The following is a 24033-nucleotide window of genomic DNA, read 5'->3' as shown; positions in this document are numbered from 1 at the left end:
TAATTATTTGAGTTTGATGATTACATAAAATGTAAATTCTTCATAATTATTTATTTTATATATATATTAAAGCTTATATAATTGTATCTTTATACATTTTGCTCTGTATTTCATAAATCTAATACAATGCGTTAGATTGACATATACGAATTCAAAATGGTGTATGAATAAATGCATTTTGTCATCATGTCGATATTCAATGGAATGTTATGCATTTATTCACATGCATTTTATTTTCGATTTGTTCAAATTGTGAAAAAGACAAGTCAAACTACTGTCAAATGCTTAACACTCTCTTAGTTGATATATAATATTTATAAAAAAAGGCGACTTCATCTTTTTATAAATTAAAATCTCATTTTGCTTTTTTTTCATTGAATGCAAATAATATGGTCTTTTTTTCCTTCGGCTATTCCAACTTTTCTTTCTCCGAATTTGATCCATTAAATAAACGGGACTGTTTTATATCCTATTGTATAATTTATGAATTATAGAAATATATGTGTTATACTTCTTCGGTGGAATACATTATCTCTTGAACAATATATTACTACTTTTAAATGGATTATCTGCTTTGAATTTTCGTGGATGATGTGCATTGTTTAATTACGTCCGTAGGAATTAATAATTTCTCTTATGTGAAATGTGTATAAAAGATACTTGGAAATAAATGAGAATTAATCATTTATATTCATATTTTATAGATATGGGCAATAATATGGGTATATATATATATGTGTATATAAAATTAGAAATAAAGGTTGTAGTAAAATGTAATAATTTTTAACGAATTTTTTACGAAATACTTATAGTTAATTATGTGAATTAATTAATATTTATAAATAATTAAAATTTTATGTATATTTCATTGATTTTGAAATACTTTATGTTCAATTTGTATTTACTTACGGATATACGCTATGATTACGAAATGGTATAATGAAAGTTTTAATTAGTAGAACGCATAAACTTTTTTTACATCGATATTGAAAAAAAATTATTTTAGCTATTAAAAATTCCATGGTGAAATTTTCGAAGACCGCATTTTTATTATGATTTGGACAGTTAGTACACTTCCCATAGCTATGTCTCATAGTGTCTTGCGTGAATTTTTGCCGCGGTCTAATAAGCGGAATTTTAAGCACTTTGTAATTTTAATGAAGGCTTTATCATACACGATACGTATATCGGATTTATCACACGGACCTCTGGGGCACGCGACTTCTGTGGTCAAGGTGATTTAAGATAAGAAATATTTCTAATTTCACGTAATGCATTAGTAAACATATAAAGAGCATCCTCTGAATTCCGTTTTATATAGTTTCTTTATCATTTGGATTTAGATTTAATCTACTTAAAATCGCAAGTAGAGTATTTAGATATGTATCGTATTTTTTTCTTTATACTTAAATAAAAATTTTATTTTTAACCACAGTTTTTCTTTAATTATCTCTGTACATCATATATGCTGTAATATCACCGTATCGCGTTATGAACATAAATGCGATATGTTGATACATATAACCGATATGATACATATACCAATGTGACAAAAAATCACGGAAATGTTTAGAGAAATTGAGAGAATATAGGAAGTCGGGAGAATAACCAAAGTTTCAGGATAAGGAGAGTTAATATATTTTGGACTGAAACAAAGTCGCGCCGAGTAGCAATCCACATTTCTCCTTCCTCGATATATATGTTTTGGATACATATTGGCAGTGGGGAATTCCTTATAAATACCTGCTAGTATATGTTATGCAGTGCTAGTATATGTTATGCAGTGGAACAGAATGAAAAGTAGTGCAACGCACATCAGTCTTTCGTCTTTAGCTGATTCGCTCGATGGTATCTCGAGACGTTAGACATTTACGAGTACGAAATTGTTTGTAGTAAGTGTAGAGTCTCTGTGATTGATGTAATTAGGATAAACATGTAATACGCCTCACATTTGCTTAAATCAATAATAAAATATACTTGTGATGAACAGATTTTATCGATAGTTGAAATTTACAAAAATTTAATAATATTACAATTAATAATTACATCAATTTTTGATTAATTGAAAAATTCTAATTATGAAATCAATTTCCTTGAAAATATTGGAAAGAACGTTTTCCCTCGGACTCAAAAACGGCCTATACTTATTATAATTATATCATTACAACAAAAATAATTTTTAAAAAAATTAAATAATTCGAAAAATAAAAATTCATTTTAACTCAATGAAAATATTTGATTGAATATTTACAAGAATTGCATTTTCTGTTTTTCAAAAAAGAACTGGATATCCATTTGTAATTTCTTAACATATGCCATTGTTTCTAGCGATGCCTCTTCGTTCTATTCTATCTTTGTAAGTTTTTCTTTTGTACGTTTCATAGTTTGCCAAAAAATGTTATAATAGAGCTAAGACATATTATCTCTATGTGGTATCTCATTTTTGTATTTAAAAAAAATTATATATCTTCATATACATTATATATATATATATATATATATATATATATATATATATATATATATATATATCGAATTGAAAAAGAAAACTACATTATTAAATTATTAAATTATGAATGGCACACGTTTTCAAAACCAATGAGGAAGACGTAACAAAATCGACGATGAAACGCGATTATGAAACGTGCAACGTAATTTGTTACAACATATCTCGCGACAATCTTTTTCGAGCCAAATAAAAAAATTGCAAATATATGGTTTTTCATTCTTATTAATTAATTAATTGGAATACGATACGGGGTTCTCATAATTTTCTTCTGGCAAAAATATTTTATGACAGCAAGATTATATGATACATACTTACTTTCAGCTGTGTGCTACTATTAAATTTTGACATCGAAACTGTAAAATCGAACAAATTTGATTCCAATAAAATATTGAAAAACGCAATGTCAACATTATTTTCCATTTTTTGTTTTGCAATTTGATATAGCCATGTCAAGAATTGTATCTCCTCCATATATAAACATTCTCACTCTTTTTATAATTTTTTTCGAACTAATATCCAAAAAATTTCTTACGTTTCCTACATTTTTCTTTTATGAAAAAGTTATTTATGCAAAAGTCTTCTCTAAAAGTCCATGGAAACTAATAATTTAAAGATAGAAAGATAGAAAATTAGCATATTGACTACGCAATAGTTCAATAAAATAAAAAAAACGTACTAACGTTGTTGTAAATATTTCATTCCAGCAATGTACGATTCAATAATCGATTACGAGGAGAATAAAAGCCGAAAGTTAACACTGGGAACAAAGAATGGCAAGAATTCGATTCTCGATCAACCGCCAAAAGAGAACATACCGGCGGTACAACCATTGATTTGGCACAATGTCATTGGTATCCCTCTTCTCCATGTCATTGCAATTTATTTGTTCGTCACGCGATATAACGAGGCAAAATTTGGGACTTGGATATTTAGTACGTTTTTATTCAAATAAAATTATAAATTCTTCATCCCGTAATATCATCTATTGTCTAAATTCTAGATCAAGTTTTATAGTATGAAGTGCATTGGAATTGAATAATGAATAAAGAAATATATATCGCAATTTTTTTGTAAAATTTGAAATTAATTTACTCGAATGTTTAAAATTTTAAAAAGTGAAATATATATGTTAAAATATAGTATATTTTCCACTCGTTTTTTCTTCTATGTAAACAAAAATCGAATAAAGAATACTCTTTATTTGCATATTTTGAACTTAACTTATGAAAATTTCTCATTTTTGATTATTTATAAATTGAAAATTTAATATTTTGAGACATTTTTTATGCAAATTATCTCATTTCGCAATATACAAGAAAAGTCTAATATTTAATTTTTCATTATTAACATTTCACAATTAGTCTTATTTTATTTTCCATTCAGCAATGTTATATGCAATCCTTGGTGGTTTGGGTGTAACGGCAGGCGCTCATCGTTTCTGGGCACATAGGAGTTATAGTGCCACACTGTTACTCAAAATTATGCTTACTTGTTTTTACTGCACGACCGGAGAGGTAATCATCACGAAATAGTCGCTGATATAATCATTCGATCAATTAATTAATTGAATATATCAATTAATTTATTTAGTATAGTTTAAGATTATCTAATATAGTTTGTGCAGTTTTGAAAAATTCTCTAGAATATTTCCTATTTTGTAGTTTCGACTTACTGAATGGATTCACGTGCATCGAGCGCATCATAGATACACGGGTACATGCGCGGATCCGCATAATGCTAGTCGCGGTTTTTTCTTCTCGCATGTTGGCTGGTTAATGATGAAGCATCATCCAGCAGTTAAAGAATATGGGAAAAATGTGGATATGAGCGATATTGTTACTGACCCTGTGATACGTTTCTTTGATAAGTGAGTTTAACATTTCAACATATTTGAAACAATAATCATGTTATCCCGCGATAAAATATAGGAAATAAAACAGTTGAATGATATTTTAATATAAAAAAAAACCGTAAGTATAATATTTTATCAAATCATTTTTTCTCTCTCCCTCCCTCTCTTATTATATTCATTTGAATCAAAGTGAAAAAAAGATATTAAAAGATGATTAAACGGAAAGAATTATATAATTTGCACTCAAAATCATGAAAAACAAATGCAATTTTCGCAAAAAAATTCGGAAAAATCCGCAAAGAAATTGCGATCATTGTTGGAGCTAAATTGCTCGCATGATCGTTTAGAAAAGAAGATGATGGTCTGTGATGTTAATGATGTTGAATATGAGAGAGAGAGTAAAAAAGATCAATTGCGCGAGAAACTTCATCAGGACAAGATCGAGCGTATATCTTGCAATTTAATTTGACTTATAGTTCGCGTTATTGATTTATGATCCTAGAAAAAACTCAACTGCATTAAATAAGGACAATGCTTTATGTTGCAGATATTTTTCGCCAATCATGTTGTCGCTATGCTTTGTTCTACCGTCTGTGATACCCGTATATATATGGAACGAAACCTGGATAGTAAGCATAGGTGCTACACTCATTCGCCACCTGCTTATATTGAATGCGACTTTTGCTGTCAACAGTTTTGCTCACTCATGGGGCACTCATCCGTATGACAGGTACACATCAATTTTTTGGATTCACATTTGTGCAATCGCCATATCCAAACAATCATCATCATACATTTGAATTATTCAAGTATAAATAAGAAAGTATCACAATTTATCGTAGAAGATTATAAATTTTCTTTTTCGAGACATTTATGACATTTTGAAGGTAAGTAGAATAATCTCCAGCTATTTCGATAAGTGAGGGATTTCATAATAATGAAATATTAATTGACATTGCACGATAATCTTCGCGCGTGCGATTGATACTCATATTTAATAAATTTTAATTATTTCTCATAATTCTTATAATGAGATGATTCCGTCATAATATAATCTTCTAATATTCCATTACAGAAAAGGCAACAAATTAATTCCTATTGTTTGAAAGAATTATAATGAACCAGGTTTTTAATATAAAATTTTGTTAACATAATTTCTTACTAAAATGTATATTTATAAAATATATATTCTTTGTGATTTCATTTCATCTGACATGATTTGCGTTTTATAATACATGTATATGTCTTTTATGAGGAATGTTAATTCGTTTTGTCTCACAAAAGGAAAATTAATATTGTAAGAAGTAAGACCTTTTTTTAGAATTTTAAGATTTTCTTTCTCTATGTATGTATACATGTCGATCATCGAAAAGATAAATTTACTAATTTCATACAGAGGTACTATAACAGAGGTAGAAATAAAATGTATTATTCTGCTTAAATAATCTGTTACTGAGACTTTGAAGTTTTTTCGTGTACAGCTCAGATCGAGCAAAATTTCTTTCTTTCTTTATGTTTTGTTTTAGGAATCTTAATGCAACAGAGAATCCAATATTATCCTTCCTTGTTCTCGGTGAAGGTTGGCACAATTACCATCATTGTTTCCCGTGGGATTACAAGACCGCGGAGTTAGGTTTGTATCGTCTCAATCTGACGACTGCCTTTATAGATTTCATGGCCTGGTTAGGATTGGCGTACGATTTGAAGACATCGAGTTCCGAGATGATCGACAAATTTTGCGCGAAAAATGGTGACGGTACGAGCCTCTTAAAATCAAATGCAAAATAGATATATAGATATTAAAGAAGAAAGAATTCAACGAGAATAAGTGTATGTAATTTTTTCATGATAATTTTTAATATACACATTGTTTGCATCTAAAACAAATGATATATGTATTAAAGAGTAATAAAAATTGTCACAAAATACATTTATTTTGATTCTAGTTTGAAAGAAATTTACTAATTCATATTATTATCTTGTATGAAAACTACTAATAAAACCATAATTATTTGAGCTCTTTATCATTACATTAAAATGTGAGTTTTTGATAATGATTTGCTTTATGATATTAAAACCTATATGTAATAATTGTATTTCGCGATAAATTTCGTTATGCACTTCATAAGTCTAATACAATGCGTTAGATTGACGTATACAAATGGAAAATTGTATACATATAAATAAATACATTTTGTCATGTCGATATTCAATGGAATGTTATGCATTTGTTTCCACGCATTTTATTTTCGATTTGTACAAATTGTTAAGCAGGTCAAACTGTTATTATCCTTAGCACTCTCTTAGCTGATACAGAATATATTAGAAGGTAAAATATCTCTTCTTTATAAATTAAAATCTCATTTTGTTTTTTTATCATTGAATGCAAGTAATGTGATCTTTTTTCCATCAGTTATTTCAATTTCTTTTTCTCTAAGTTTGATCCATTAAAGAAACAGGACTGTTTTATATCCTATTGTATAATCTTCGAATAATAGAAATATATGTGTCATATATCCTCCGTGGAATACATTATCTCTTGAACACTATATTACTACTTTTAAATGGATTATCTGCTTTGAATTTTCGTGGATGATGTGCATTGTTTAATTACGTCCGTAGGAATTAATAATTTCTCTTATGTAAAATGTGTATAAAAGATACTTGGAAATAAACGAGAATTAATCATTTACATTCATATTTTACAGATATGGGCAATAATATGGATATATATGTATATACATATATATACAGGGTGTTAGAAAAGTCTGGAAACGGTCAAATATCTCGAAAACGAAACGTTTCTGAGAAAAATGTTTCGAACCAAAGAAACCTAAAGAAAAAACATAGTTGTTTTTAAGAAAAAATATGTAATTTGCAATTAACAATTCCATATTTTTTCTTAAAAACTGTATGTTTTGTTTACACCAATTGATTACTCTCATTATTTTGTACATAAAAGTATTAATGTAAGATAATCGAAAAATGAATATTTTACTAGATATTTTATGGTTTATATAAAATTAAGAAATTATTTCAAGCCTCCTAACTCGAAAAGTACTTCAATGAAGAAATACTTTATTATAGTGTTTTGGAAAGCTCTCGAGATAAGCTACAATAATAAGTAATAAAAAATAAGGGGTCCCATTTAAAAAATTCTAGGTGACCTTGCTCTGACCTTGCCGACGCCACCCAAGGTTAAACTCATAGCGCCAGTAAATAGATCATTTGAAATCCTACAACTTTGGTTCGAAACATTTTTCTCAGAAACGTTTTGTTTTCGAGATATTTGACCGTTTCAAGACTTTTCTAACACCCTGTATATGTATATTTTTAATTTTAGAAAAAGATGTTTCAGACAAAAGTTGTATGGTTCTGAGGGGGACATAAGATGGTGCCATTAGTTTGACCTTGAAGAGTCACTTGAAGGTCACGTGAAGGTCACCTCTAACTTTTTAAATGGGACACCCTATATGCTTTTGCATATTCTTGTAGCTTATCTCGAGAGCTTTCCAAAACACTATAATTAAGTTAGTTTTCATTAAGTACTTTTCGAGTTATGAAGCTTGAAATCATTTCTTAATTTTACATAAACCGTAAAATATCTTGTAAAATATTCATTTTTCGATTATCTTACCTTAATACTTTTATGCACAAAATAATGAGAGGAATCAATAGGTGTAAAGAAAACACATACTTGTTTCGAAGAAAAAATATGTAATTGTTAATTGCAAATTACATTTTTTTTCTTCGAAACAACTATGTGTTTTCTTTATTATGATTTAGACAGTTAATACATTTCCTATAGCTGTATCTCATAGTGTCTTGCGCGAATTTTTGTCGCGGTCTAATAAGCGGAATTTTAAGCACTTTAGAATTTTAATGAAGGCTTTATCGTACACGATACGTATATCGGATCTATCACATGGACCTTTGGGACACGCGATTTCTGTGGTCAAGGCGACTTGTATAAACACTTTACGCACAAAATCACATCTCGCCAATGAAGAAAGAATGAAGGACGCCAGAAAAATGTTATTGATCCGGATCAATTTGACGTCGCATTATTTTATCCGACGATTAAATTTAATATATATCATTCCACACAACGCATATACGCGTACGTATTTTGCATAGAGACAATCTACATAAAGAGTATAAACAGTTTATACGACTTCCCGCATCTTTTATGTATACATCTTTACTTATCTATTCATACAATCGAATAAATATTAATTCTCTATGTGAACATACATTATAAACATTTGTCCATTTTTGTCATAGTGCAACGTAATCGATCATTTTAATATCGCTGCAAATGTTCCCGCGCATTTCACGATGCGCGACAGCGTCGAGAAAATCTGGGACGAGAAAAGAACCGCGACAATGGCTGCACATGTGGACTGTACAATAAGAACGATTGATGGTAATATGCGCTCATGATTATTCAATTTGCACATTCTATTTATTCATGCCTTTACGAGAAATGTAAATTAACGTCATCGTAATCGTTGAAAATATTTATCAAAAATTTGTTAAACAATATATTTTATATGTCAGCATGCATGTAAAATATGATTCAAAAATAATAATTAACTTGTTATTGAATAAAATTTAAGATAAAAATATTTTTAATTTTCACGTAATGCATTAGAAAGGGTATCCTTTGAATTCCGTTCCTATATAGTTCCTATATAATTCTATAAATGATATAGTTCCTATATAATTCCTATATAGTTTCTTTATCATTTTGATTTAGATTTTATATATATAAATCACAAGTATAGAATATTTAAATATGTATCGTATCTCTTTTTCTCTTGTATATTTATCTCTTGTATATTTAAATAAAGATTTTATTTTTGATCACCGTTTTTTTAAACTACTGTGCGTCGTATGAATTATAATATCATTACTATTATTGATATTATAATATAATATCATATGTAACATAGATGCGATATGTTGATATATATATATACAGGGTGTCCCATTTTATTTTTGTCAGTCACATCTTGATATTACTTACAAAAAAATGTTTCAGACAAAAGTTGTATGACTTGAAGGGCGCCATAAGATGGTGTCATTGGTTTGACCTTAAAAAGTCGTTTGAAGGTCACGTGAAGGTCACCTCCAATTTTTTAAATAGAACTGCCTACGTTTTATTACATATTCTTGCAGCTCATCTCGAGAGCTTTCCAAAACACTATAATTAAGTTAGTTTTCATTAAGTACTTTTCGAGATATGAGGCTTGAAATAATTTCTTAATTTTACATAAACCGTAAAATATCTTGTACAATATTCATTTTTCGATTATCTTACCTTAATACTTTTATGCAGAAAATAATGTGAGAAATCGATTGGTGTAAAGAAAACACATAATTGTTTCGAAGAAAAAATATGTAATTTGCAATTAATAATTATATATTTTTTCTCAAAAATAACTATGTAATTATTTTGAAATATACATTTTATTATACCAAATCACTGTTTTATCAACGACAATATATGTTTGTATAAAGATTAAACAATTGCACCAATAACGAAGTCAAGGTTTTTCACCTCCAATTCATATAATCATAATTATAAAATCAAAGCGAAAAACCTTGACTTTATGCAACTGTTTAATCTTTGCCCAGTTATGCAAATATTTTAGCAGAATATAAAGTCGCAATAATTTATACTGTGCAATCTTATTATTTTAAATTATTATAGGCTTCCCAGGTAGCACATATTCGTTTCAAAAACGTTTCACAAATGTTTCTACGTTTTATAACCGACTCTTGAAAACGTTTCTGATTGTTTAAAATGTCCACTTGAAGAACGTTAAGAGATACGTTTCTTTTCTAATAAAAAAACGTTTAAAAAATGTTTCAAATACGTTTAAAATACATTTTTTTTCTTTTATTCGTTAAACGTTTGTTTTTTTATGGAATTAATAAAATAATGCATTCATATACACTCTCTAAAAATGAATAAGTATATCACTGAAAACAGTAAACAGAGTTACTGATATACAGTTGATATGCAGTTATAAGTTATTATAGCACTATAAATCAATAATATTTCACTAAAAGAATTAGTAATATTGGACTGTTTTAATTAGTAATATTAATTTATCTACTTCGTATAAAATTAAAAATTTTATTTATATTTACATAGTTAAATAGATGATGATTTATTTTACATCTTTAATATATAATGAACAGATCATTTTCGTTTATTCGCTAGACATACCCGACTTATAAAATCGATTTAATATCTGAAATTCCTTTTTTGAGATTGTATCAGAAATTAAGTCGAAGTGATACTTTTAATTTTATCTGTCGTCTTTTCCAAGCTTTATACAGGGTGATTCTGAACAGACGTTTGTCTTTAAAAAGATAAATTGTCGAGTCTATTCTAAGACGATTTTCCCTTTACCAAAATTGTCTACGAGGCTTAGTTTTTAAATTATTAAATAAAATAGTTCGCGAATTACGGAACGAGTACAAGAGGTAGACAGGGACGGCGCAACTCACCATCCGATACAGGCGATCATGTGGGGCGCGCGACGCGATCAGCTGATTGCTGCACACGATGAGTGTAACAATCAGTGTGTGTGTGTGTGTGTGTGTGTGGGGTGTATTTATGCACGCGTATCCACACATGCACCGTACTCTCTCTCTCTCTCTTTCTCCCTCTTTCTCTCACTCTCTCACTCACTCACTCACTCACTTATTCTTACCTTAATAATGAGATTCTTCATACTGCTGATAAATAGCAGTGCCCAGTGTGTTGCACGATAATAATCGTCGTCGACGAGACGTCGTTTCTTCAACACGCAGTCTGACACAAATAAGCGAAGTTTTTTCTTTCATCACTTTCGACACTTTTACAAATTTACTCGCGCACTTAATCACTCACGATTGATAAAAGGAGGAATTTACCAACGGTTACGGTACGAATTTAATAAACGGTTAACGCATTTAATTATTAATTACACACTCGATTAAAGAAACGCGTTAACAGAACGCGATACTTGATGCAAAGCGCGCGACGCGACGACCGACGACAAGCAGGTCAGGTTAGTACTAGCGCGTAATGCTACACGTTTATGTTTGGCAGCGCTAGAGGCGCTAGTACTAACCTGACCTGCTTGTCGTCGGTCGTCGCGTCGCGCGCTTTGCATCGAGTATCGCGTTCTGTTAACGCGTTTCTTTAATCGAGTGTGTAATTAATAATTAAATGCGTTAACCGTTTATTAAATTCGTACCGTAACCGTTGGTAAATTCCTCCTTTTATCGTTCAATCGTGAGTGATTAAGTGCGCGAATAAATTTGTAAAAGTGTCGAAAGTGATGAAAGAAAAAACTTCGCTTATTTGTGTCAGACTGCGTGTTGAAGAAACGACGTCTCGTCGACGACGATTATTATCGTGCAACACACTGGGCACTGCTATTTATCAGCAGTATGAAGAATCTCATTATTAAGGTAAGAATAAGTGAGTGAGTGAGTGAGTGAGAGAGTGAGAGAGAAAGAGGGAGAAAGAGAGAGAGAGAGAAAGAGAGAGAGTACGGTGCATGTGTGGATACGCGTGCATAAATACACCCCACACACACACACACACACACACACACACACACACACACACACTGATTGTTACACTCATCGTGTGCAGCAATCAGCTGTTCGCGTCGCGCGCCCCACATGATCGCCTGTATCGGACAGTGAGTTGCGCCGTCCCTGTCTACCTCTTGTACTCGTTCCGTAATTCGCGAACTATTTTATTTAATAATTTAAAAACTAAGCCTCGTAGACAATTTTGGTAAAGGGAAAATCGTCTCAGAATAGACTCGACAATTTATCTTTTTAAAGACAAACGTCTGTTCAGAATCACCCTGTATAATCCTCACTAAAACTTAAGTACGAGAAAAATAGCGCACGGTAGCGGTAAACAAACGAACTAGCGATTACTGATTTTGCGGTGAAATTTTACTTTCACTGACTATAATTAATGAGATATAAGATAAAGTAACAAAAAATAAGCGTTTCTACTAGAGATCAACGAAATACTGATTCTTAGTAATTTTATTCATATATTTGTAAATAGAAATTAATATAGTTTTCATAACAATTATATATATATATATATATATATATATATATATATATATATATATGTAGAGGGTGTCCTATTTTAATCGATCACCCCGAATAACTTTTTTAATTTTGATTGTAGAAAAAAACGTTTCAGACAAAAGTTATATGGTTTTAAGGGGGACATGAGACGGTGCCATTTAGTCTGACCTTGAAGAGTCAGCTGAAAGTCACGTGAAGGTCACCTCCAACTTTTTAAATGGGACACCACATATGCTTTTGCATATTCTTGTAGCTCATCTCGAGAGCTTTCCAAAACACTATAATTAAGTTAGTTTTCATTAAGTACTTTTCGAGATATGAGGCTTGAAATAATTTCTTAATTTTACATAAACCGTAAAATATCTTGTACAATATTCATTTTTCGATTATCTTACCTTAATACTTTTATGCAGAAAATAATGTGAGAAATCGATTGGTGTAAAGAAAACACATAATTGTTTCGAAGAAAAAATATGTAATTTGCAATTAATAATTATATATTTTTTCTCAAAAATAACTATGTAATTATTTTGAAATATACATTTTATTATATCAAATCACTGTTTTATCAACGACAATATATGTTTGTATAAAGATTAAACAATTGCACCAATAACGAAGTCAAGGTTTTTCACCTCCAATTCATATAATCATAATTATAAAATCAAAGCGGAAAACCTTGACTTTATGCAACTGTTTAATCTTTGCCCAGTTATGCAAATATTTTAGCAGAATATAAAGTCGCAATAATTTATACTGTGCAATCTTATTATTTTAAATTATTATAGGCTTCCCAGGTAGCACATATTCGTTTCAAAAACGTTTCACAAATGTTTCTACGTTTTATAACCGACTCTTGAAAACGTTTCTGATTGTTTAAAATGTCCACTTGAAGAACGTTAAGAGATACGTTTCTTTTCTAATAAAGAAACGTTTAAAAAATGTTTCAAATACGTTTAAAATACATTTTTTTCTTTTATTCGTTAAACGTTTGCTTTTTTATGGAATTAATAAAATAATGCATTCATATACACTCTCTAAAAATGAATAAGTATATCACTGAAAACAGTAAACAGAGTTACTGATATACAGTTGATATGCAGTTATAAGTTATTATAGCACTATAAATCAATAATATTTCACTAAAAGAATTAGTAATATTGGACTGTTTTAATTAGTAATATTAATTTATCTACTTCGTATAAAATTAAAAATTTTATTTATATTTACATAGTTAAATAGATGATGATTTATTTTACATCTTTAATATATAATGAACAGATCATTTTCGTTTATTCGCCGGACATGTCTGACTTATAAAAACGATTTAATATCTGAAATTCCTCTATTGAGATTGTATCAGAAATTAAATCGAAGTGATACTTTTAATTTTATCTGTTGTCTTTTGCAAGCTTTATATAATCCTCATGAATAAAACTTAAGTACGAGAAAAATAGCGCACCGCAGCGGTAAACAAACGAACTAGCGATTACTGATTTTGCGGTGAAATTTTACTTCCACTGACTGTAATTAATGAGATATAAGATAAAGTAACAAAAAATAAGCGTTTCTACTAGAGATCAATGAAATACTGATTCTTAGTAATGTTATTCATATATTTGTAAATAGAAATTAATATAGTTTTCATAATAATTTTATATATATATATATATACAGGGTGAATTTTAATGGTTGTGTCAATCTTTTTATCATACGGGAGATTACCGATCGCAATTTTAATAAATTGATTGATACATAGATATCAGTTAATTGAATCGACCGTATCGAAGGCCGAAATATAATGTGTACAATTAAAGCAAGTTAAAAGCTGAAATTATGTAGTTTGGATTTATTATTATTATTAAAGCTACGCATTTATTATTATTATTATTATTATTATTATTATTATTATTATTATTATTATTATTATTATTATTATTATTATTATTAAATATATATGTTATTATATTTATTATTATTATTATTATTATTATTTTACTGTGATCAAATTAGGGATTTATTATTATACATATTCGATATATTAAAGCGGAAGAAATACATATTTAAAAATTCAATTCAAATTTAACACTTTAACGTTTTATGTAAAACTTTATTTCAAATTCCGCATTTATTTTTATGATAAATTTTTATTGTTTTATATGCTAAAAATATGGAGCAAAAAATTTTCTTCCTTCTTAAAATAAAATTACGCAATTGTTTCATAAGAATGTATTTCTTGTGGAACAATTGCGTGATTTTATTTCAAGAACCTGATATATATAATCGATACATAATATATCGACATATGTAACAAAAAATCAGAGAATGGAGAATGTTTACAGAAATTGAAAGGGAGAGCATAGGAAATCAGGAGAACAGCGAAAGTTTCAGGAGAGTTAATATACCAAAGACTGAAACAAAACCGCGCTACCCCGCACCAAATAGCAATCCACATTTCCCCTTCCCTATTGTATTTTAATGCTTCAGATACACATTGGCAGTGGGGAGTTTCTTATAAACACCGTGCTACTATATGTTATCCAATGGAACAGAATGAAAAGTAGTACGACGCACATCAATTTTTCATCCTTATCAGGTTCGCTCGATAGCATCTCGAGAGGTACATTTCACGAATACGGAATTGTTTAAAGTAAGTATACAGACTCTATATAATTAAGATAAAACAACGTAATATGCTTCATATTTACTTAAATAGATATAAAATATACTTATGATGAATAGATTTTATTGGTAGTTGAAATTTATACAAAGATTTAATAATATTACAATTAATAATTACATCAATTTTGATTAATTGAAAAATTCTAATAATGAGATTGATTTCCTTGAAAATATTGGAAAGAGCATTTTCTCTCGGACTTAAAAACACCCTGTACTTATTGTAATTATATCATATAATTAACAAAAATAATTTTTTTTAAATTATACAATTCGACGGAAAATAAAAATTCATATTTTAACTCAATAAAAATATTTGATTGAATATTTACAAGATTTGCATCTTTCTATTTTCTAAAAAAGAAACTGGACACCCATTTGTAATTCCTTAACCTTTATCATTGTTTCTAGCGATGCCTCTTCGTTCCATTCTGCTTTTGTAAATTTTTCTTTTGTACATTTTGTTCATAGTCTGCTAGGAAAAATGATAAAAAAATGTTATAATAGAGCTAGGACATATTACCCTTATGTGGGACATTTTTGCATTTTTAAAGAAAAATCTTCATGTTTCTTATATATACATTGAATAAAAAATATTTATATACGACTTCGATTATATTTTATAAGTTATACTTTTAGAAATATAATGAGAACATAAATGACGATTATTTTTGTGGAATGAAAAATAATCATAAACACTTATCAATAAATTTTATAACCTATTTTCTTAAATAGTTATTGATTTTGTTATTGAACTTTTTCGCATTCAGAGCAGTTCTATACGGTTTCCTAATTAATTGTGCATTGCCACTTATCGATTCCCATTTCCATAACACTTATTGATAAACTCATTATGTCTAAGCAATGAGTTTTCATTGGCGAGACGCCAATTCATTACACAGTTTTATTCTATACTAACATAAATTATTATACGAGGTCTTTAAGTGACGAGCGATATGATTTTTCTAGCTCTTAATTAAATTGTTATATTATGAATGCGACATGTTTTTAAAAGAGATGAGAAAGATGTAAATCGAACGAAATCGACGATATTATGAAACGCAACATAATTTTTCACAACATATCTCACGGCAATCTTTTTTCGAGAGCCAAATAAAAAAAATTACAAATATATGGTTTTTCATTCTCATTAATTAATTAATTCGAATGTGATTCGGGGTTCTCATAATTTTCTTGTGGCAAAAATATTTTATGACAACAAAATTATGTGATGTATACTTATTTGCAGTTATATGCTACTATTAAATTTTGATATAGAAATTGTAGAATCGGACAAGTTTGATTCCAATAAAATATTGAAAAACGCAATGTCAACATTATTTTCCACTTTTTGCCTTGCTGCAATTTGAGCCACATATCACAAATTGTATCTCTTCCTGTATAAATATTTTCCTTTTTTCTATAATTTTTTTTGAACTAACATTCAAAAAACTTTCTATACTTTTTACATTTTTCTCTTATAAAAAAGATATTTATGCATATGGCAGGAAAACCTTGTCCATGGAAGCTAATAATTTAAAGATATGTAGAATATAAATAACAGAATATAAATAACAGAATATAAATAACAGAAATTTAGCATAGTATAAGTGACTGCGTATTCATTATAATCTTCGTAATTACATTACTTTGTTATGATATTTCCATACATTTAATCGCTTAGGAATGTATCCAGAGAAAGATAGGGATGTATGTGGGAGGAGGTCGGACGTGTCTTTACGCCCATTTGATCAACGAGCGACAGAATCCATCCGTGGCAACGACATTGACGCATATCCTGTGGAAAGAGCATTCACACATTTTTCAGCCTAACGAATAATTGCTAGAAAACAATATTCGCAGACTAGAAAAATATGTGAGGCGCAAGTGACTGGATCGGGAATCGAACCCGAGTCTTTCGCTTTCCGGGCAACTGCTCTAGACCACTGAGCTATCCAGACCTCACACCTGATGCTGCTTTTTAACACAGTGATATGCGACTCCAGAGCGATGTTGGTATCTTGCTCGATGGATGCAATACCGATTGCCATGGAGAATCCTTGAAAAGGTCGCTCGCTGACCAAATAAGTGCCGGTGGAGGTATTCGCGTACATGCTGGCTTCCGACTGGCCTTCCGTATAAAGCGGCACCGACGAGCACAACGCTGATATTCGGATATACATGTACTAAATATGATTTTATTGTAATATTATACATAATGTAAACTCAAATTAATTTTTGAGAAATTGATCATTCTAGTAACATTTTGTTTTTACACAATTAGTTTTATGAAACAATTAATATAATAAAAGGAAAAAAAGAGATTGCAATTATATATTCCAAAAAATATTATGTAATTTTATAATACAAAATTATTTTGTATACATGTTCTTTTTCAAATCAGATATTTCAGCCATCATGTTTCGATCATTACACATAAAATGTATCGCGTGACAGTGATCACAAAAATATATAACTTCATCGAAAAATAATGCGTCTTTGATGAATAATTCGCTTTTACTTTTAAGACAAATTCGATTAAAAACATGTCGGTGAAAAAAATTAGCTGGACAAACATAATGTGCATAATGTTATTTGTTGTTGGCTGTGAATGTTAATTATGTTTTCATGTTTTACACGTGGAGATGCTAATCATTTCCTCGCAAAAGACAGTCATGAATAATGGAATTCCGCTCATATAAACGCCATGGCTTAGTTTATTAATCACAAGTGAGCTCGTTTTTTAATGAGATATGAATCTTACTCGTATCATGCGCTGTATAAGTTTGTGAGTAAAAGTGTTGATTATCTTTATAACGATTTGCATCGTTAACTTTTTAATGTATAACAACAACGTGGAATTTTCAAATTCTATTTTAATATTATGTAAGTAAACAATAGATACATTGATCTAAAAATTTACATTTTTGTATACGTTATAGCAGTTTATTTGGTGTATATTTAATTCAATTTTATATCGCTATAATTATCGTTATAATTAAATGAATTTAATGAAAAAGTTTATAATTTTTAATATTTATTTATTTAAAAAAGAATTTATTATATTATAAAAGAATTCATTATTTAATTATTATTTATTTATTATATTTAATTATTATTTCTATTTATTATATTTGAAAATCATGAAAAAATGAAAAATGCTAATTCATATTATTATTTTGGTAAAATAAATATGTAATTATATTTTAATTTCCCATTACAGCATTAATTATTATACATATATACTGAAGTTTCTGCAATAGAAGTATTAATATTATTTATCATATATATATATATATATATATATGTATATATATATATATATATATATATATATAACAAATATATATCTTTTAAAATAATGTGAACGATTTCTTTGTCAGAATAAGTATTATTCCAGATGCATGTGTAGTAAATATGCATTAGCGAACACCAATAAAATAAACAAATATGCCAACGTTGACGTTTCATTCAAACATTTTATTCCAGCAATGTACAGTTCAACGATAACTGAATACGAGGACAATAAAAGCCGAAAGTTAACGCTGGGAACGGAGAATGGCAAGAATTCGATTCTCGATCAACCGCCAAAAAAGAACATACCGGCGGTACAACCATTGGTTTGGTACACTGTCATTGGTATTCCTGTTTTCCATGTCATTGCAATCTATCTATTCGTCACGCGATATAATGAGGCGAAATTTTGGACTTGGATATTTAGTACGTTTTTATTCAAATTAAATCATTAGTTCTCCATTCCATATATAATTTCATTATTCCAAATATAATTTCATATTGCCTAGATTTTAAATTAAGTTTTATAATACGAGATGCGCTGGAAGTGATAAAGAAATGCATCGTTGTTTTTTGTAAAATTTGAAATTAATTTATTCCAATGTTTAAAATCTTAACAAGTAAGATTTATATATTAAAATCCGCTCGTTTTCTCTTCTATGCAAACACAACACTGGAATAAAAAATATTCCTTATTTGCATATTTTCAACTTAACTTGTGAAAATTTCTTATTTTCGTTTATAAGTTAAAAATATATTTAATATTTTGAGATATTTTTTTATGCAAATCATCTCATTTAACAATATATACAAAAGAAGCCTAATATTCAGTTTTTCATTTTTAAGTTTCTCATTTCATAGTTATTTAATTGAGAAATTAATATCATATATTTTGTTTGAAATGATAAAGAATAAAGTCTGATGTTGGTTTCTCATTTTATTTTCCATGCATTCAGTAATATCATATGGAATCCTTGGTGGTTTGGGTGTAACGGCAGGTGCTCATCGTTTTTGGGCACATAGGAGTTATAGTGCCACACTACTACTTAGAATTATACTGGCTTGTTTTTACTGCACAGCCGGACAGGTAATCATCGTGAAGTAGTTGTTGATATAATCATCTGATATTGAATATATCAATTAATTTTAATCAAACAAATTAAATATAATATAATTCAGGATTATCTAATCTAGTTCGTGTAATTTTGAAAAATTCCCCACAATATTTTCTAATTTGTAGTTTCGTCTGACTAAATGGATTCGCATCCACCGAACGCATCATAGATACACGGATACATCCGCGGATCCGCATAATGCTAATCAAGGTTTTTTCTTCTCGCATGTTGGCTGGTTAATGATGAAGCATCATCCGGCAGTTAAAGAATATGGGAAAAATGTGAATATGAGCGATATCGCTGCCGATCCTGTAGTACGTTTCTTCGACAAGTAAGTTTAACATTTCAACATATTTGAAACAATAACCATGTTTTCCCCAATCACGATATAGAAAATATAACAGTTCAGTGATTAACATATGATAATTAAAATCTAATTGATTGAATTTATCAGTATATATGTACTAATCAGTTCAATTTTGTCAATTGTTATCTTATAAATTATTCTTCCAAATACGTAATATTTATTCCTAGTCTTTTCTAATTCTTAGGAAGAATAAGTATATAAATTTTATGTTTTCCAAAAAAATGGAAATTTTTATATAACATAAAAATATTAAGAAAATATTAAGAAAATATTAAGAATCATTTTTCTCTTTCATAAAATAGTAAAATAATTTCAGATATATATTATACGTATAATTTCAAATATATATTATACTTATAATCGCAAATATATATGTATTACGTTTCTCAATTATTCTATTACCTTTTATTATTTAATTATCTTTCTAAGTATATACTATCATTTTTTGAAGTAGAGAAAGAAGATAGGATTTGTTATATAATACAATATGTATATAATACAAAACTATTTAGCATTTCTTAAAAGGAGATAAATATAATAGAAATTCTATTATGTTTTAATACGAACACATTCATAGTTTTAATATTTTATCAAATCATTCTCTCTCTCTCTCTTTGTGTATTATATTTACTTGAATCTATGCTCAAAGTGAAAAAAGATGATTAAAAAGAAAGAATGTTATATAACTTGCATTCAAAGTCGTGAAAAACAAATGGAATTTTTGCAAAAAATTCGAACAAAATCCGCAAAGAAATTGCGGCCATTGCCGGAATTAAATTGCTCGCATGATCGTTCAAAAATGAGGACGATGGTCTGTGATGTTAATGATGCTGAATATGATAGAGATTAAAAAAGATCAATTGCGCGAGAAATTTTACCAGAACGGAATTGAGCACATATCTCAATTAATTTGATTTATAGTTTGCATCATTGATTTATGATCCTAGGAGAAACTCAACTACGCTAAATAATAAGCAAGTATATTAAATGCACAAATGCTTTATATTGCAGATATTATCCGCCGATCATGTTGTCGCTATGCTTTATTCTACCGACTCTGGTACCCGTATATATATGGAACGAAACCTGGATAGTAAGCATAGGTGCCACGATTATCCGGTACGTATTTTTGTTTAATGCGGCTGCTGCTGTCAACAGTTTTGCTCATTTATGGGGCACTCACCCGTACAACAGGTACACATCAATCTTTTGGATTCACGTTTGCGCAATTGCTATAATAATCAATCATCGTACCGTTCGAATTGTGCTCAAGTATAAATAAGAAAATGTCACACAATTTGTCACGTAGAAAATTATAAATTTTCTTTTTCGATAAGATATTTAATAGAAGTTAAGTGGAATAATCCAGTTCTTTGGAAAAGTGAGGTATTTCAATTAATATTCATTTAATAATGAAATATTAATTGATGTTACACGATAATTTTTTCGCGCGCGCGATTAATACTCTTATTTAATAAATTTCAATTATTTCTCATAATTCTTATAATGACATTATTCCGTTATAATATAATTTTCTAATATTCCATTGCAAAAAAGATAATAAATTAATTCCTATTGTTTGATAAAGTTATAATAAATCAGATTTTTAACATAAAATTTTTTTAACTAAATTTTTATAACTGTATTTTTTACTAAAATATATATTTATAAAGAACATATCCCTTGTGATTTCATCTGATATGATTTGCATTTTATGGCATATATTTGTTTTATGAGGAACGTCAATAGGTATTCGTTCTGTCTCACAGAAGGAAAATTGATATAAGAAGAATTGAAAATTATTATAAGAGTCTTCTTATTCTTTTTTTCTAGAATTTTAAGATTTTCTCCTTTTCTATGTACCTTTTAAAATAAAGCATACACGTCGATCATCGAGAAAATAAATTTACTAAAGGGAATTTCATACAGAGGTACTATAACTGAGGTAGAAGTAAAATGTATTATTCCGCTTAAATAATCTGTTGCATGAGACTCTGAAGTTTGTTCGCGTATAGTGATCTCAGAGCGGCGAAATTCTCTTCTTTCTCTACTTTGTTTTAGAAATTTTAAGGCAACTGAGAATCCAGTCGTATCCTATTTTGCTCTCGGTGAGGGTTGGCACAATTACCATCACTCCTTCCCGTGGGATTACAAGGCCGCGGAGTTAGGTTTGTATCGTCTCAATCTGACGACTGCCTTTATAGATTTCATGGCCTGGTTAGGATTGGCGTACGATTTGAAGACATCAAGTTCCGAAATGATCGACAAATTTTGCGCGAAATATGGTGACGGTACGCGCCTCTTAAAATCAAATGCAAAATAGATATATAGATATTAAAGAAGAAAGAATTCAACGAGAATAAGTGTATGTAATTTTTTCATGATAATTTTTAATATACACATTGTTTGCATCTAAAACAAATAATATATGTATTAAAGAGTAATAAAAATGGTCACAAAATACGTTTATTTTGATTATAGTTTAAAAGAAATTTACTAATTCATATTATTATCTTGTATGAAAACTACTAATGAAACCATAATTATTTGAGCTTTTTATCATTACATGAAGATGTGAGGTTTTGATAATGATTTGCTTTATAATATTAAAACCTATATGTATAATTGTATTTCGCGATAAATTTCGTTATGCACTTCATAAGTCTAATACAATGCGTTAGATTGATATATAAATTGAAAATTGTATATAAATAAGTGCATTTTATCATGTCGATATTCAATAGAATGTTATGCATTTGTTTCCACGCATTTTATTTTCGATTTGTTCAAATTGTTAAGCAGGTCAAACTGCTGTTATGCTTAGCACTCTCTTAAATGGAACCCTCCACTTTTTATTGCATATTCTTGTAGCCCTTCAAAAATTCAAAATGGCCTTGTCGTGACCTTGGCGACACCATCCAAGGTTAAACACATGGCGCTAGTAAATAGACTTTTTTACATCCTACAACTTTTGTTTGAAACAATTTTTTGTAAAACTTCTATTTTTTGTGATATTTCGAGGTCCCGACTCTTTCGAACACTCCGTATGCCGTAGCGATGTAATGACACGTTTCCGACCCCAGGTTTATTTGCAAAAAATGATTCTTATGGTGCCCCCGACAATCTCTGAAAATTTTGTCGATTGAATTTCCGAACACCCTGTATATATTGTTGTATAATTTTAATTATTATTGTATATTATAAATACTTGTATGTTACAAATATTACCATAATTAATAGATATTTTTATAAAATATTTAGAAATATCATGTACATATTCCTCCTTTTATATAATAGTAGATTCAAGAAAAAATCAATAATTTAAAATATAAAAGAATAAATAAATTGGTGTTAATAAATTAAATTAATATTACTCGCATTTTATACGATTATACATATTAGTAGCATATTAAATAAGAAAATAGAAGTTTTTCAGATTTTATGTATCTTATTTTTTTTTATCATATATATATTTATAATTCGTTTTTAAAATTATTGTTAGAACAAAGATCAGAGTTGGGAAATAACGCGTTACTTGTAACGTCGTTACCGTTACCGTTACTTTTTTTCGGTAACAATCGTTACTTTTTTCTGTCTGTAACGGTAACGGTAACGTCGTTACATTTTTACAGTAACGGTAACGAATTTAACCGTTACTTTTATCGTTACTTTAATTCTGTAATCCTAAATAGTATCCCCTTAGTAATTGAAAAATCTATTCCTATTACAAAACAGTTTGCAAATATATTGGAAAATTATATACATGCATGATGTTTTTCTCTGTATTCATAAATCTAAAATTTCTAAATTACAATAAATGAAAAATTAAATATGAAGAATATCAATGATGGAATAATTTATAATTATCGAATATATAAAAGTAATAATTAGGTAATTATGCATAAAAAGGGCCCACCTTCGCACAAATGTGTTATTGACATATGTTGTGAAGATGTTATCCCTGATTAACATTCTGAAGGTTTTAGCCGGCGGACGTTCTTTATTCAAAAGTTATTAACAAATAAATGTGAGAAATATTGACATAAAGATTCTACTTTATTTGTTCACCGATTTGCTTTATTTTTAAATATGTTAT

At 28.7% G+C, this 24033-nt stretch overlaps 2 protein-coding genes across 3 annotated transcripts in view; one reads left to right on the top strand and one right to left on the bottom strand.

Annotated features, from left to right (window-relative positions):
• The window catches only part of Fstl5 (follistatin-like 5), a 66601-nt gene that overhangs the window by 39112 nt on the left and 3456 nt on the right, over positions 1–24033 (bottom strand). The window lies entirely within an intron of this gene.
• On the top strand, positions 1751–22400 carry LOC145960259 (uncharacterized). Its single transcript, XM_083079586.1, has 11 exons — positions 1751–1892; positions 3214–3441; positions 3893–4023; positions 4171–4376; positions 4909–5091; positions 5888–6111; positions 18651–18881; positions 19412–19542; positions 19696–19901; positions 20949–21131; positions 21999–22400. The coding sequence occupies exons 2-11, from the start codon at positions 3216–3218 to the stop codon at positions 22258–22260; spliced, it is 1983 nt and encodes a 660-aa protein (XP_082935712.1). The 5' UTR covers positions 1751–1892; positions 3214–3215; the 3' UTR covers positions 22261–22400.

Source organism: Camponotus vicinus, unplaced genomic scaffold, assembly GCF_025532165.1.
Source record: "Camponotus vicinus isolate PSW18456_S1 unplaced genomic scaffold, iyCamVici1.0 SCAF_10, whole genome shotgun sequence".
NCBI classification, from domain to species: domain Eukaryota; kingdom Metazoa; phylum Arthropoda; class Insecta; order Hymenoptera; family Formicidae; genus Camponotus; species Camponotus vicinus.
This window is presented reverse-complemented; position numbering and strand designations above follow the sequence as displayed.